Source organism: Panthera uncia, chromosome F1 (genome assembly GCF_023721935.1).
Source record: "Panthera uncia isolate 11264 chromosome F1, Puncia_PCG_1.0, whole genome shotgun sequence".
NCBI classification, from domain to species: domain Eukaryota; kingdom Metazoa; phylum Chordata; class Mammalia; order Carnivora; family Felidae; genus Panthera; species Panthera uncia.
The window spans coordinates 14,279,916-14,294,099 of record NC_064813.1 but is presented as its reverse complement, the minus strand read 5'-3'; the positions used below and the strand labels follow the sequence as shown (position 1 = coordinate 14,294,099).

The window sequence follows — 14,184 nt, the reverse complement described above, 5'->3', positions numbered from 1 at the left end:
GGTTGTATTACAATATGATTCCTTAACAGCATTATTTTTGAGATTAAAAAAAAACCATGGTTTAGCCTCTGGACTGTTATCACTGACAACAGAAAAGCTGGGTGGAGGGAAAGACTCAAAGATCCGCAAAGAAGCAGAAGGTGAGAGGGATACAGTGGTAAAAGAAAGGATGTGGTTTGAAAAGAGTTTTACACGCACATGGCTATTGAATGAAGTTAGGCAGTGTCCCTTCCGATGATTTTCTTCCATTTCTCTCCCTTTCTCTCTCCTCTTTTCTCCCTCCCTCCCTCCATCCCTCCCTCCTCCTCTCTCTCTCTTTTGAGAAATCCCCAAAGAGATCTCCAAGAACTTACATGATGTAGAAACCTAGTCCCATTGATGTTGCTGGGGCACAACTATGTCTAACCCTCTTCATCTTCTTCTGTCCTCTTCTCCCTGCCCTCCCCCTCACTCCCACCCCAGGCACCAGGGGAAGGGGTTGGCCAACTCCGCCATTTGGGGGAAGGAGGAGAGGTTGGGAAGGAGGTGCTAAGAACCAGCTACTGGGAGAGGAGATGCACATTCCTTTGTCATCTCAAGTTAGTGAGAAGAGGAAAAAGAAGCAGGGATGGGGAGGAAAAAGGCTCCCCTTTGAATCTCTACATAGAACTGGAATATTCGTTCCTGGTTTGGAAAGACAGAAAAGGCTTTTTGTCCCTCTCTGATAGAGGGCAAGAGCCTTGCAGCCATGAGTATCTGACTTGGGGCCTTACCTCAGACAGGGCAAATATGTGACTAGAAATATTGATGGAAAAGTTAACTTTCTAATTCCTTTTATTTTAGTAACAAAAAAACAGAGATCAAGGAATTTGAAGACTTAGGGAAGATTTATGTTGCACCAGTGTTTCACTTCTGCCTGACCGTGATACCTGGTGAATTAAAAGGCCAGTTTTAAAAGCACCACGTGATATTTTTTCTGGCCACTTACACCTATAAGTCCAAGTGGCAGAAATGGAGACAAAGAGTTACCGGTTTACTAATTACAATCCCAGTGATGATTTAAAAAAAAAAAAAAAAAAATCCAGCAGGAGGAGCTCTAACATGCCTTAGAGCTCAAGTTTTAAAAACAAAAAAGTTTAAAGCAAACAGGAAAACAAAGAGGCAGTGTGCCTCACAAGCTGCCATGTGAGTGAACAAATATGTGACTAAGTCCAATTAAATGCTTAGTGCATAGCCAGGTGATGATCCTGGTGGAGACAGAGTGGCCAACATTCCCCCTTCCACGAGTCTCCTTGTTCTGATACAGCTAGACTGGGATTGAGCCATGGCGTTAGCTCTCACAAAAGAGGGAGCAAAAGGCCGATTTCTAGGCAAGTCTACAAGTAATTATTTTCCTCTTAAAGTGTCATACTGTTTCTTTTTTTAAAAAATTTTTTTTCAACGTTTTTTATTTATTTTTGGGACAGAGAGAGACAGAGCATGAACGGGGGAGGGGCAGAGAGAGAGGGAGACACAGAATCGGAAACAGGCTCCAGGCTCCGAGCCATCAGCCCAGAGCCTGACGCGGGGCTCGAACTCACAGACCGCGAGATCGTGACCTGGCTGAAGTCGGACGCTTAACCGACTGCGCCACCCAGGCGCCCCAAGTGTCATACTGTTTCTAAACGAGTCTTTGATGCTGGCTCAAAAACTGCATTTAAAAACAGAATTTTTATCAGTGGCTGAAGGTACTACAAAAACTCCCAAATGTTCCATCTCCTTTACTCGACGGCTTGATGGGTGCTTTTATTTTTTTTTTACTTTTATTTTTTTTTAAATGAGGGAAATGCTGTGTTTGTAAAAATTGGTGCTAAAAGGGCAAGGAATCATATGTCCCCTGGGCCATGTAAAGAGTCTGCAGAAAGAATTATAGCTTTCTAACACACGCACACACATCAACTGGAACACAAAGAATTTACTCAAGAAAACTGAAAAGTATATGAATTTAATAGTTATAGGATTTGAGGGGTAAGCCTTTCCATTCTGGACAGTGTTGTGGGAGTGGAGTGGACGAGTGGGCATAGAGGATGGTCAGAATTACTTAACCTGAAGGAAACTTTCAACCAATCCCTTTTAATCTATTGCCAATAAGAAGTCAAACTTTTTGTTTTACACCTTAATGGTATGCCCACATTTAAAATTTTTATACAAGCTTCTACAGAAACTTTAACTAGACCAATTCAGACCAAAAGTCACTAAATAAAGCTAGTCTAGACGGAAAAATCTATGAAAACCATATGTCTTTTAGGCATCTGTCTTACGAAAACTGCCATCATCCTGGAGGAATAGTTCACAAAATATGCTTTTAGGAAAACACTGCTGTAATGACCACGGAGCTGTGCTTAAGAAGACGGCTTGACTTGGAGAAAGTGAAGCCAACATGTTTACAAGTGAAAGGCTCTCATTTCTACATACATCTGTCTGTAAACATCATGGAAAGGACAGGCAAAGGAAGATATAATTTATATTTCCATTATCTTAGAAGGGATCAAAAGAGTTAGTTTGTTCCTCCACACTCCTACAGAACGTTAGGCCAAGGGATCTCAAAGCCACTCTGTTCTCACTCACAGAAAACTGTTTTGGATAATGTTGTACGTGGATGAGGCCAAAGAACCAGAACATTTTCTTCTGATTATTACCTCATCCTGCTGGCCTGCCAAACACTAGAAGCTAGAAGGCAGGTGTCCGACATAAGTAACTAAAGGAAGACTGTCCTGTTGGCTGTAGGGCTCACCTGAGGGACAAGGGAACTCAGGATTGGGGTACAAAGCAAGAGTGCAATGAGAATGCAGCAAAGAGAAAGGTTCTAAGACCTCGCTTTTCTGATTTAATATTGCTTTCTCAACTGGAGACAGTGGTCAGTGCTACCTTCATTGCTCTGGCTTCGTATTTTTACCTCTCAAAATGCACACTTAATAAGCAGCATGAACTCCGTAGGAAAAAGTATAGAAAAGCAAGCTTTACTCATAAAAAGAACAACACTTTAACTGAAAGCTGAACAGTCTATGGAGATTATGAAAGTATTTACAAGTTGCAAGGACTCCTTGTGACGCTCACAAATATTTTCTTCTTGCTCAACAGGGAAGGGGACTTTGGAACAGTACAGTAACAGTGGCTATTGGCACGAGTGCCCCATGTGTCGTTCAGTCACCTAGAGGACGGTGAATGAACAACATACATCAAATAGCTACATATGGAGAAAAGGTCCTGGGTTGGAGGAGGCAAGTATGGTAAAAAAAAAAAAAAAGAAAAAAAAAGAAAAGAAGGAAATTTATAAGATGCAGTCAATTATACACCAAAGTTTTAAGCAAAAAGGAGAGGCACTATTTCAACATGTCTATTCAAAGATACTGTGCTTTAAAATGAGTTTTCAAGTATTAAGATGGTAATGGGATAATTTAGAGTGTCTGGAATATTAAAAAAAATCAAGTAATCATATCAACATGCCTTGTTACAGATTCCTACACTGAACAATAGGGCATTTAAGTAAGTTAATCAGTGTCTAATGATGAGTCACAGGGATTTTTGTGGTCCATTAGTTTCAATCCTGAGTACTCTGACACTGCTATTGTCGAGCTAAAACTAGACGTTTGCTTTCTTTCAAATAATATGTGTAGCATGGGTTTTATTTTGACCTTAGACTCAGATATGTGGAGGGAAATTACTGTGGTGGTTTCTCTAGTTAACACATTTACTAATGTTTCCTTAATTTTCCACCCCAAGAGGCAATAATTAAGGTAGAATTTGCCTCACATGAAGTTTTATTATTTTAGTTACTAAAATATTTTCCAACACTACCAAGAAGCAAAAAAGAAATTCTAGTTGTTTTAAAAATAAGTAGACATTTTCCTCAGGTTTTATAGCTTTTCCTCCGTGAATGGTGGTCTAAAGGTGGAGCAGTGTATAGACTTTCTGGCAAAGTCCCTTGAGCATGATGCTAAGGGTAGATTTATTTGAGGGAAAAATTTCATTCACTCTTAAAATTGGCTTTGAGAACAATCCTAATATAACCTTAAAAAAATACACATGGTACAGAATATATCTTATATAAGCATCCATGCCCAAGTGAAATAATTTCATTTTAGACTTTCTGGGCTGCAAAATACCTTTGAAAGTCTTTCTCATCTACTCTCACAAGAGGTCTCATTCTAGATCAATGTCATATATACTGACCAAAATAAATTTAGATAATGCTGCCTCATGGAAATCTGAAACCAAATATAGGTAATATTTACATGGTGGAGACAACTGCTATATTTGACCATAAAATAAAATCACTTCCCAGATCATATTCAAAACCACCTGAAGCCTTCTTCTCACACAGTCTCACTTCCTCTTGGTTCTCAGACCTGCCACAGAAGCCTGGGGACTCTTGTGTGGCGGTGAGGCTACTTTGTCCCAGGTCTCGTTAGTCTCCCTCTCCGCTGGGTTGTCAGCCCTTCCGCAAAGGAAGCAGGGGAGGAATGGAGCTTATTTCTGTTTATTTTTATTTAAAGTTTATTTGTTTACTTTGAGAGAGAGAGAGTGCACGCGGGGGGGGGGGGGGGGGGGAAGGAGAGAGAGAGAAAGAGAGAGAGAGGGAGGGAATCCCAAGCAGGCTCCGCACTGTTAGTGCAGAGCTCAGTGCGGGGCTCCAACTCACGAACTGTGAGATCACGACCTCAGCTGAAATCAAGAGTCGGATGCTTAGCCAAACGAGCCACCCAGGCGCCCCGGGAATGGAGCTTATTTCTAAATTTTATATTAACTTGCACATTTACTGGGTTCCCAGTATTTACACTGTTTCCTAATTTTTGATGTGAAACTAATTCCAATGGGGGAAAACATTGACGTGATGAAGGTTTGGAACTCTCCTTATGTCTGAGCAATTGAAGTAAGTCAAGAAGGCCCAGCCTTGACATTGACCATGAGTGATTGAGAATTTTGCCATTTGCCATTTTGATTAACCATTTTTTTTTTCTGATCCTTGGATGGAATGTGTTCTCTCTACAGTTCATGTGAGCTGATCATTTTGGCTGGAACACTAGGAACACATTTCCTAGTGTTTATGGGAATCATTAAAAAAATAATTCCAGAAATTAGGGTACCCGCTATTTGTGGGTTTGCTTATCACGTGGCTCTGATGCCTAAAAAGCAGCCAGAAGGAAAAGAAAGTACCATGCCATGATGAGGCTGCCTAAATACCTTGTGGCTTTAGACTTTGCCCTAGGTAGGAATTCTTCTATTTTTGATCAGAGTTGCCAAGTGATCTCAGCTTCATCCACGTACAGGTAATAGGGCATCAATACACATACAGATTCTCTCAAGCCAATGCCCTCCCAACACTGTCCCCCTCCCCCCACACTTAAAAACACCGGCCAGACCAAAAGTGTAATATTCTTTTGGCAACAGCATTTAGTAAGCCAGATGGATTTCATTTGGCAACTAAAGGGTGGAAATACGTGTTTAGCTTCAGAGGTTCCCCCAGACAATGGTTACAGTATGTTGGCTCTAGTGAGCTAAAGGATTTCAGTGTTGGGCATTTAAAAATTCTGTGTTTAAGCAGCAATAAAGTTATGTCAGGCAGACAAAAGCCATCAAACCCTCAGCTAAGTCCTCAACTCCCTTTCTCATACTGCTGGAGGTAAGCATTTAAGGCACATTCTGAGTGAAAGATGCAGTGTTTACAATTTCATGTTTAATTTCCTGGCTGTTTATCAGCTAAAGCAACTCTTGTAAGCTAAATTTCGCTTCTAGTCTTTCACAGTAGCTGATAAGTCAGAGGGGAGGAAGAAGCACCCGGCAGCTCAGGGCCATGAATTGTGGCTCTCTCACCTCTAAATTTTATCCGAGCAGCACACTCCGAGAATGAGCTGTTCGTGCTATGGATCTCTGAAGTCACTGAAAAACATGCCATCTAACCAGAACTGTCTGCATGTGAAGGATTTCCCTGGAAAATCACTCTTCTCTCACAGCGAAGGAGACAAAAGAGGGCACGATGAAAGAGCAGTACTAGCTTGTGTGCGCCTGTCTGCTTACACCGGGTGCAGTTCGCTTTTCTTTTCCTTTTCTCTTCTGCTCTGTTCTTTTCTTTTTTGAGCTGACATCAACTTGTATAGAGGAACATTCAGCAGATTCCAACCGGTGACAGTTTGCTGCCGACTGGCCACAGGAAGAATAATCATCATTTACTGTGCAGTTTTCACTGGTCAGTGGCTCTTGTGCCAGACTCCCGTCTTGGCTGTCTTCCTGTATCAATCAGGTGAAGCCCAGGGCAGGGCTGGGTATCTTGAAACTCAGAAGGGCTTTCCCTGCAATGGCTGAAGCTTAGCAACTTAGAACCCCAGAGAGAACAATGACAGAGCTATTTGCTATTATTTGTCATGGGATGTGGAAACAGTTGTATTCCGTTAACTTAATGCCAGTTACCACTGGGCTAACAGCAGCATATTGTTATATTTACCACTGCCTGCAGCCTGTCTGCATTTATGTTGCTTGTACTTAGTTTGATGTAGATCGTTCCTTCTTTTCTTTTTTCTTCTATCCTCCTGCCACATCGGATGTTTGGAAAAGTAAGATAGGGGACACATCGAAAACAGAAAGGCAATCTGAAGTCCGCCTTGACACCTCTGCAAAACTCCCAGATTCTGACCTTCAGAACCCTTGCAGTTCTGTTCCCGGGCCTCACCTACACACGCTGCCCGTCATTCGCACTGTGGCAGGATGGAGATGTTTGTGTAAAGGAGACTCAAGTTTGCTAGACCCAAGAAGGAAACCACCAGACTAATTTTACCTTCACTTAAACCAGATTGAAACCGAGACTGAAGAATGAAAAACTTTGCCATTAACCATCGATTCACCTCAGTGCAATATTATGTTACGACCAGAATCGTTGTGGAATTTGAATGATTTTGATGGGATAGTTAATTGAGGGGCTTAAATTAAATTGAATATTTTATTTAGTGAACAGTTTATGGCCGCATTTCTGTTTTCATTAAAATATATGAAGCATCATGACAACTCATGTTAAACCTGCAACAAATTATTAATTACATTTGGGATTTCAGTAACAAATTTTGTGACACAGCAGCCTCATGAAATGCGTTAAGTATTAAGAATCAGAAAGAATACCTCAAAGTTGTTTCTATTCTTGGCATTTATACTTAAAAAAATTTTTTTGCTTAACTTTTAAATCCAGTCGCTAAAAATAAAAACTGTTCCCTGAAAAATCAGACTACCTAATCATAAATTTATTTATTTGTTCTTTAAAGGGGAAGGACAGTAAGGAAAAAAAAGAAACCTCATGGCTGAAATCAGAAATCACAAGGCGAATTCATCATTTGTCCAAATGACACTCAGCTGCTAAGAGAAGTCATACTTTTAGAGGGCTCTTGAAGAGGGAGCAAATCAGGATGTTTCCAGGACATGATTGCGGGAGAGTCGGACACAGGCTAGTCCCCAAAGTCGCTTAATTGTCCATGTACCCTGAGCCCATGACTTCAATTCTCAGCAGCTTCATCCTTCATGGCACCAAACCTTCATGTTAGGGATGCAAAGACACACTTATAAGAATCGTGGGTTTGTCCTTACTCAAAATTTGGGGGACTGGCTGAAAAACAAAACAAAACAAAACAAGGAGACCTTCTCCCTAAGTGAAAGGGGTTCCGTGTCAACTGTCAATTAAATCAACATATAAAATATGTAAAAGAGATATAGCACAGCAGGGTATCAACGTCAAATGTCTGAAACAAGATTAAATTGTAAAGAGAACCAAATGGATTTTACTTCCTTAAAGAAAAGACCACGAGTGCAACAATTATCTCCTTGTGTAGAGGGATTTATGTATCTTTTGCCATGGTTGGTTTAGCAGTAAATTATGGAGAACGGGGGACCGGAAGGTGCCATAGCACAAGGGTGCCATGTCAAGTCGGGGGAAATGAATAAGTCACGGAATGGGTCCGAGTGGGAAACCCTGTGGCAGTGCTGATGCCCCTCCGGGGCTGCGCACGCAGAGCAGGGTGCCAGCTTTGCGATGGCACTCATCAGAGAGTCCTCCGATGGAGCGTTTCTTGGTTTCCATCTTGTGTTTCTGTCATGTGGAGGAGTTGGGGTAAAAGCCAAATCCTTTCCTATGATTCAGTTTTGCCATTTTTAAAAGACACCATCAGACTTGGTGACAAGGGTAGTTAAAAGAACATACTTCAGTTTTTCAATATATATTTTTTTAAAGAGAGGATTGAGTGACGAGGCAAATGAAGTTTGCTTTTCCTTGGATACAGACCCTTCCTCCCACCCTTATCCCCTTTTGACTGTTGCAAAATAGCTTAGTCCAAGGAGAGGGGAGAAGACAAATGAGTAAAATAATGCCAGAATCAGCTGTTGCCAGGAAAAACACGCTCTGCTTCAGTTAATTTGTTCTGTTAATGTCAAAGGCTGTGATTCCCAATTAACTAATTTTAAGAAGCTGTGACTGAAAATAGCTACATCAGCCCCAACGTTAGTATTTGATGAAGATTGGGATCTTCAAGTAAGAGAATAGGGCCCCTAAAGAGGTGGTGATGTCTGCTTAAGATCATCTTGCTAAACAAGAACAAAACTGGCTGGGATTTTCAAACTGGGCTTTAGCCCCTTCAGAGGAGTTGAGTGGGGCGAGAGGGGAGGGGCACGTCAGATATTCTGGCGGTAGAAAATGTTCCACAAATCAGATTTGTGTACACTGAACTTACTAATGACAGGAGCATCCCTACTGGTGAGTCTCTTTGGGACAGAGATGCCCCCCAGCTCAGGTGGAAGTAATTAAAACAGGCATGTAGCTCGCAGTATTTCCAGCTTCCTCACCGAAAGCCTCCACGCACATAAACCAGAACAGCTTGAGCAGCTGAGAAAAGTGGGGCCAAAAATGACTCCACCCGCCTCTCTCCTTCCTCTTCCTTTACATTGGAATGGAAATATATAATAATTAAAAAAAAAAAAAAAAAGCAGAACGCTCATGGTTTCTGTCCAACTGCAAGTGCTTTCATTACCTTTGAATAGGGTTAAAAGTATATATGCTCTTAAAAGTCAAAATCATAACTTGCTAATGAAGTTGCAAATTATCCAGAAGAAAGCTACGTGCAGGCACATGCCGAATGGCGGAATATTTTGCCTCTAAAAGTTCAGTTACTGCCTCTGTAATATTAATGCCCAACAGGGAGCCGGCGGGACATGGTTTGTACTGTCTTGTCACGTTATGAGTTTCTGGTTTCAGATAAAGGAAGAGAAAGGGCCCTTAAGAAAGTAAAGAGCTAGGGAAAAAAAAAAAATCAAACTTCCTTCTCGGAAAGCTAAGGGTTGTTTTCCTGGAGATGATGGATAATGGCATTTCATTTTTTTTTTTTTTAAGTTTTTAATAGAGAAAATGGAGGCAACTCATAGAGGGAAATCAGAATATATAAATAAACAGAACAAGGTGAAGTTTCAACAAAAGCTTCCTCAACTTTTTTCTTTCTTTTTCCATCTTTGTCGTCTCTTTTTCTCTTTCTTTCCTTTTTTTTTTTTTTTTTTTTTTTGAAATCTTAAACCCCATTTCTGGCTTGCATTTGGTAGGATTCCTGCTCTGGCTTTTATTAAAAACAGACTTTATGTGGTCAGAATTCTTCATCTAAAGCTAAACTTTAATAGGCATAAAGATCCTGACAGAGTCTTTCTTGCTCCCTCTCAGGTGACCCCCCCCACCCCCCCAGAGGGGTTTCCCTCCCGTTGTGCTGAACTGGCGCTGAAACTTGAAGGCTCAGCACAAAAACCAACTTTCCTCTTTTACTCTGAACTCTCATTTCTGTTTTACATTTGAGACTCTTTTCAAGGCCAGGGCAAGTTAGATCTGGCTCCAAGCTGAGAATATTCTAGAAATTTTGAATAACATAACTGCTGTCCTATAAATTCCCCAACACAGATGCATTAAAGCTGGTGATTCCCCTTCTCTAGCGCAAGCTACCAATTCCTGCCTGCTACCTTGTGCGCAGGAGCTTGGGAATACCAAGGGCGACTCCATCCCACTTAACAAACCGATTCAGCATTCAACAGAATCTCTGAAGGGTATTGGCAAGCCAGCTTATCTGAAACAAAGAGGTAAAAAAGCCAAGCAAGCAAACAAAGACATGCATGTTCATTCCTGAGGAAAGGCACCACCAGGTTGCTCTGGTTCCTTCTTATAGCAAAACAGACAAAACAGCCGACTCTTTATGGGACTCCTGTCTTCCCACTCTCAACGCCCTTGCCCAGTGGCCTCCATACCTTCCTGGCACAATGGCAGACACTTTCCCAGTCAATCTGAAGTTTCCTAAAACAGTAATTTAATCTGACTTGCAGTGAGACTCAACAATGATCTTTTTAATTTATTTTTTACACGGAAGGGAAAAATCTCTGAAATACCGTAGTGCAGTGGTTCTCAAGGAGAGGGGGATTTTACACCCCACTCCCCACCTCCCCAAACACGCTGGCAATGTTGCCATTTTTATAGTTGCAACTGGGGGGGGAGGGGAGGAGTACGACTTGACATCCACTGGGTAGAGGCTCCGATACTGCAAAACATACTGAAGTGCGTGGGACAGCCCCCCACAAGGAAAATGCCAGCAGTGCCGAGGTTGAGAAACCCTGGTATTGTGGTCAGGAGACTGGGCTCTGGAGTCAGACTGCTTGGGATTAAAGCCCAGCTCCATTCGGGTCTGGTCGAGCAGCCTTGGGCAAGTTGTTTAGAACTCTGTGCCTCATCTGTAAAGTGGATAATAACCTATCCTTTTGGGTTGCTGTGCGCAGTAAACAAAAATGTACCTGCAAAGCACTTAGGACAGTGCCTAGCATACAGTGAGAGCACAATAAATATTAGCTATCACTTTTACTATTATTACTAGAAATTTAGCTGTGTTCCAAATGAGTTATAAACTGAACCTATTTTTAAGAAAAAAAAAATAGGTTTGAGAGTACATATATCCTTTCTGATTGGGACCAAAGTGATGATAACCCTAACAACCACAGTGCCTTGCAGTTTATCAGGCTCTTTCAAACACCTCATTTCATATGACGTGGGCAACGACCTTGGTGAAATCGTTCCTCTTTCATTGATGGGGAACCCTAGCTCAGAGTTTAATGAGTTGTGCGAGGTCTGTGACAAACAACGTTTTCTGATTTCACATCCTCTGCCATTCCTGCTACACCACCCGTTGTTTACATGTTTAAGTTGCCCCTTCTCTTCATTTCACCCAAAAGTATGAAGATCAGAATAAATGTAAGGCCCGCAATCAGAGGGTGAGGTGACTCAGGCTTCGTGGGCCGGAGGAAGTCACTTCTGTTTTATGGTACATGCATAGTAAGGTTTTCCTTCATTAAGCATACAAATATTTTAATCCTCTGAATTGAATTAAAAAAAAATTAAATTTCTGTATGGGCTAATGTTCTTTCCTTTGAAAATTTATGATGTTGAGGACAAAACCTCCTAATTCCTTCTATTTTTAAAATCTCTATGGGGCGCCTGGGTGGCTCAGTCGGTTGAGCGGCCGACTTCGGCTCAGGTCATGATCTCGCGGTCCGTGAGTTCAAGCCCCGCGTCGGGCTCTGTGCTGACAGCTCAGAGCCTGGAGCCTGTTTCAGATTCTGTGTCTCCCTCTCTCTGACCCTCCCCCATTCATGCTCTGTCTCTCTCTGTCTCAAAAAAAAAATAAACATTAAAAAAAATTAAAAAAAAAATCTCTAATTATACATATTGTACATATTTGACTGTAAATGCACAAAAGTGAGAATATAGCTTCAACTGTATACGTTTCAAGTTTCGTTTACTTATTCAGTATTTTGTTTCACAAGCCTGAAAAATCTGCTTACACATGCCAAGGTGTATTATTCAAATGTACAAAGTTCCATCTCATGTATGGTTAGTGACTGCACACAGCAATCATCATGTGCGTGTTAAAATTTCTATGCGTAGTTAAAAAAAAAAAAGGTTGCAAACTAATCAGTCCGGTTTTTACTCAGGCTACATTAAAGTTAATAATATTGGGCTTAAGGGTTATAGTTCAGAGGGCAGATGGATAATATTCCTTGAAGTTAGTGGTTTTCTAGAACTCCTTTGGTAATAGAGAAGGCAAGGTCTTAGCTCCTGATACTCTCGGGACCTATGGCGCACACAGCTTGCAATAACCCTGCCACAGCTCTTTCTTGCCTTTCAAAGTGCTCTCTCAGATTCTATGAACAGCTGCCCAAATGTCATTCATTTGGACCCAGTTTTCTGTGGTCTCATTAAGTGTGTGCCAGTTGGTAAAGGAGAGGTTTGGACCACATATTGGTTTTTAAATGGTGTCACAGGCTCCACCATTTGCCCACAATACCCTTCCCGGGTGAAAATCGCAAATGTGTAGGATAATATCTTTGCGATTTTCTTTTCCAAATAAACTCTGTCTGTCATGCTATGAGAAGAGAACCGAAGAGCACACACCGGCTTGCGCTGCGCGCAGAGCACTCACCTGGGGACACTGGGCGGGGCCCTGGTAGGCCGGGAGGGCACTTGCGGGGGCGCTCCGGACCAGTCGCTGCTGCTGCTGGGGAAGGGGGGCAGCGGGCCGGGCCGGAAGGGCACGGGGGGCGCCCCCGAGTGGGGTCCGGGAGAGGGAATGGCCGGTGCGGGCCCTCTGCCGGAAGCGGGCCGCGTGAGGGGACCGCTCAGGGTCAGCCGCCTCTGGGTGGTGGGGCTCGGAGGGGGTGACCTGGGGAGAGACAGAGCAGTTTCTGTCTGAATTCATCTTTAAGAGAGTATTTTATAGCTTCCTGGTTGCTTTGTAAAAATTACACTTTGACTGCTTGCTGGCTTGGTGGGAAGACTATGCCGCTCTTGAGCTTAGGGTCCTGGGTCGGATCCCCATGCTGGGTGTCGAGATTACTTTAAAAAAAACTTAAAAAAAGAAAAGGTATACAAGGAGTCAATGGTGGAGAGGAGGTTCCCTCCTTCCAACCGTGCACTCTGTGGAGACAACCAGTAGCTGTTTCTTGTGTATCCTTTTCAAATACCTTCTATAATACAACACAATAAAATACAGTGCCATATAATGCAATGTTCTCTCTCTCTCTCTCTAAATTCCTTTTTTGTACATATTAGAACACAACATTCTACAACTTACTTTTTTTTTTTTAAAGCTTCACATTAATTTGACTATCTTTTCATTTCAGTATAGAACTTATTCTTTTTAATGACCACATAACATTCCACTGTAGGGATGTTTTGTGCTTGTTTTTGAAGGGGGTTGGGAAAATCTGACCTCCTCTTTCACTCCTGGACTTACATTATCCTTTTTCTTCAGGTTCATATTGGTTTAGGGAAGCAAACTCAGAAAATGATACCAGATGAGCTTGGCAGGCCTCCGGTGACATGGGGCCATTTTCCTACCTGCGGGAGTGCTGTATCCAGGAGTCATCCACAGGAGGCGGTGCAGGGGTGAAAGTGGTGGCGGTGTTGATGTCACCAATGATCACGAGGGCCTCTTTAAGGGCTTGGTACATTCGGAGCATCTCATCCCGGCGCTGCGCCTGTTCAGCAGATTCCTCCATCAGAGTGTTCTGGTCCTCCGAAGAATATAACTGTGCTAGGAGCTCCGAATTGATGAAATCTTTAACCTGTCAGGTCACCACAGAAAAATAAAAATGGGAACACACGTGCGGTCAGATGGCATAAACTGGCTCAGAGGCTGTGGACAAAGTCTACAACAGCCCACTCTGGGAAAAGGTGCATGATGCGTGAGGTATGCAAGATGTACAGTGTGTATGCATCTATTTACTCCTAGTTTCCTCCTGCCCTCCCAGTTCTCAGCACCAGTGCAGGAACAGTTTTTCCCTCTGTCTCATGGCTGTGGACTAAAGGAAAACCTACATTAGTTGAAAAGAGGGCTAAACCCTGCCATCGCCAGAGCAGGGCCTGTTGGCTACATAAGCATTTCCACTATGTTGTCTGAGGCTGCTTGGCTTAGAGACGAGGCAGGTACCAGGAGGGAAGAAGCAGTGTTTTCAACAGAAAACACTGATGTAAGAAACCTATATAATACCACAAGCCATCCACTCCTTGGTATTCCTAGCTCTTACCAAAATCACTGAAACACTAGCAAGATCCCAGGATGCAGTGTCATCTCAAAAGTGGAATTAGTACCAATAAGTGAATTTTTATTAAACACA

General features: G+C 42.3%; 1 protein-coding gene across 9 annotated transcripts in view; it reads right to left on the bottom strand.

Annotated features, from left to right (window-relative positions):
- Window positions 1-14,184, bottom strand: part of DNM3 (dynamin 3) — a 560,234-nt gene that overhangs the window by 17,929 nt on the left and 528,121 nt on the right. For 3 of the 9 annotated variants that reach the window (XM_049633950.1, XM_049633954.1, XM_049633956.1), the window contains 2 exons: window positions 13,406-13,632; window positions 12,489-12,728 (listed from right to left, as the gene is read on the bottom strand). In XM_049633950.1, the coding sequence (XP_049489907.1) occupies window positions 12,489-12,728; window positions 13,406-13,632 (467 nt within the window). Of the gene's footprint in view, window positions 1-3,790; window positions 4,457-4,492; window positions 7,607-12,488; window positions 12,729-13,405; window positions 13,633-14,184 lie in introns of those variants that run through there. The other 6 variants (XM_049633948.1, XM_049633949.1, XM_049633952.1 and 3 more) reach the window with 5 other exon arrangements.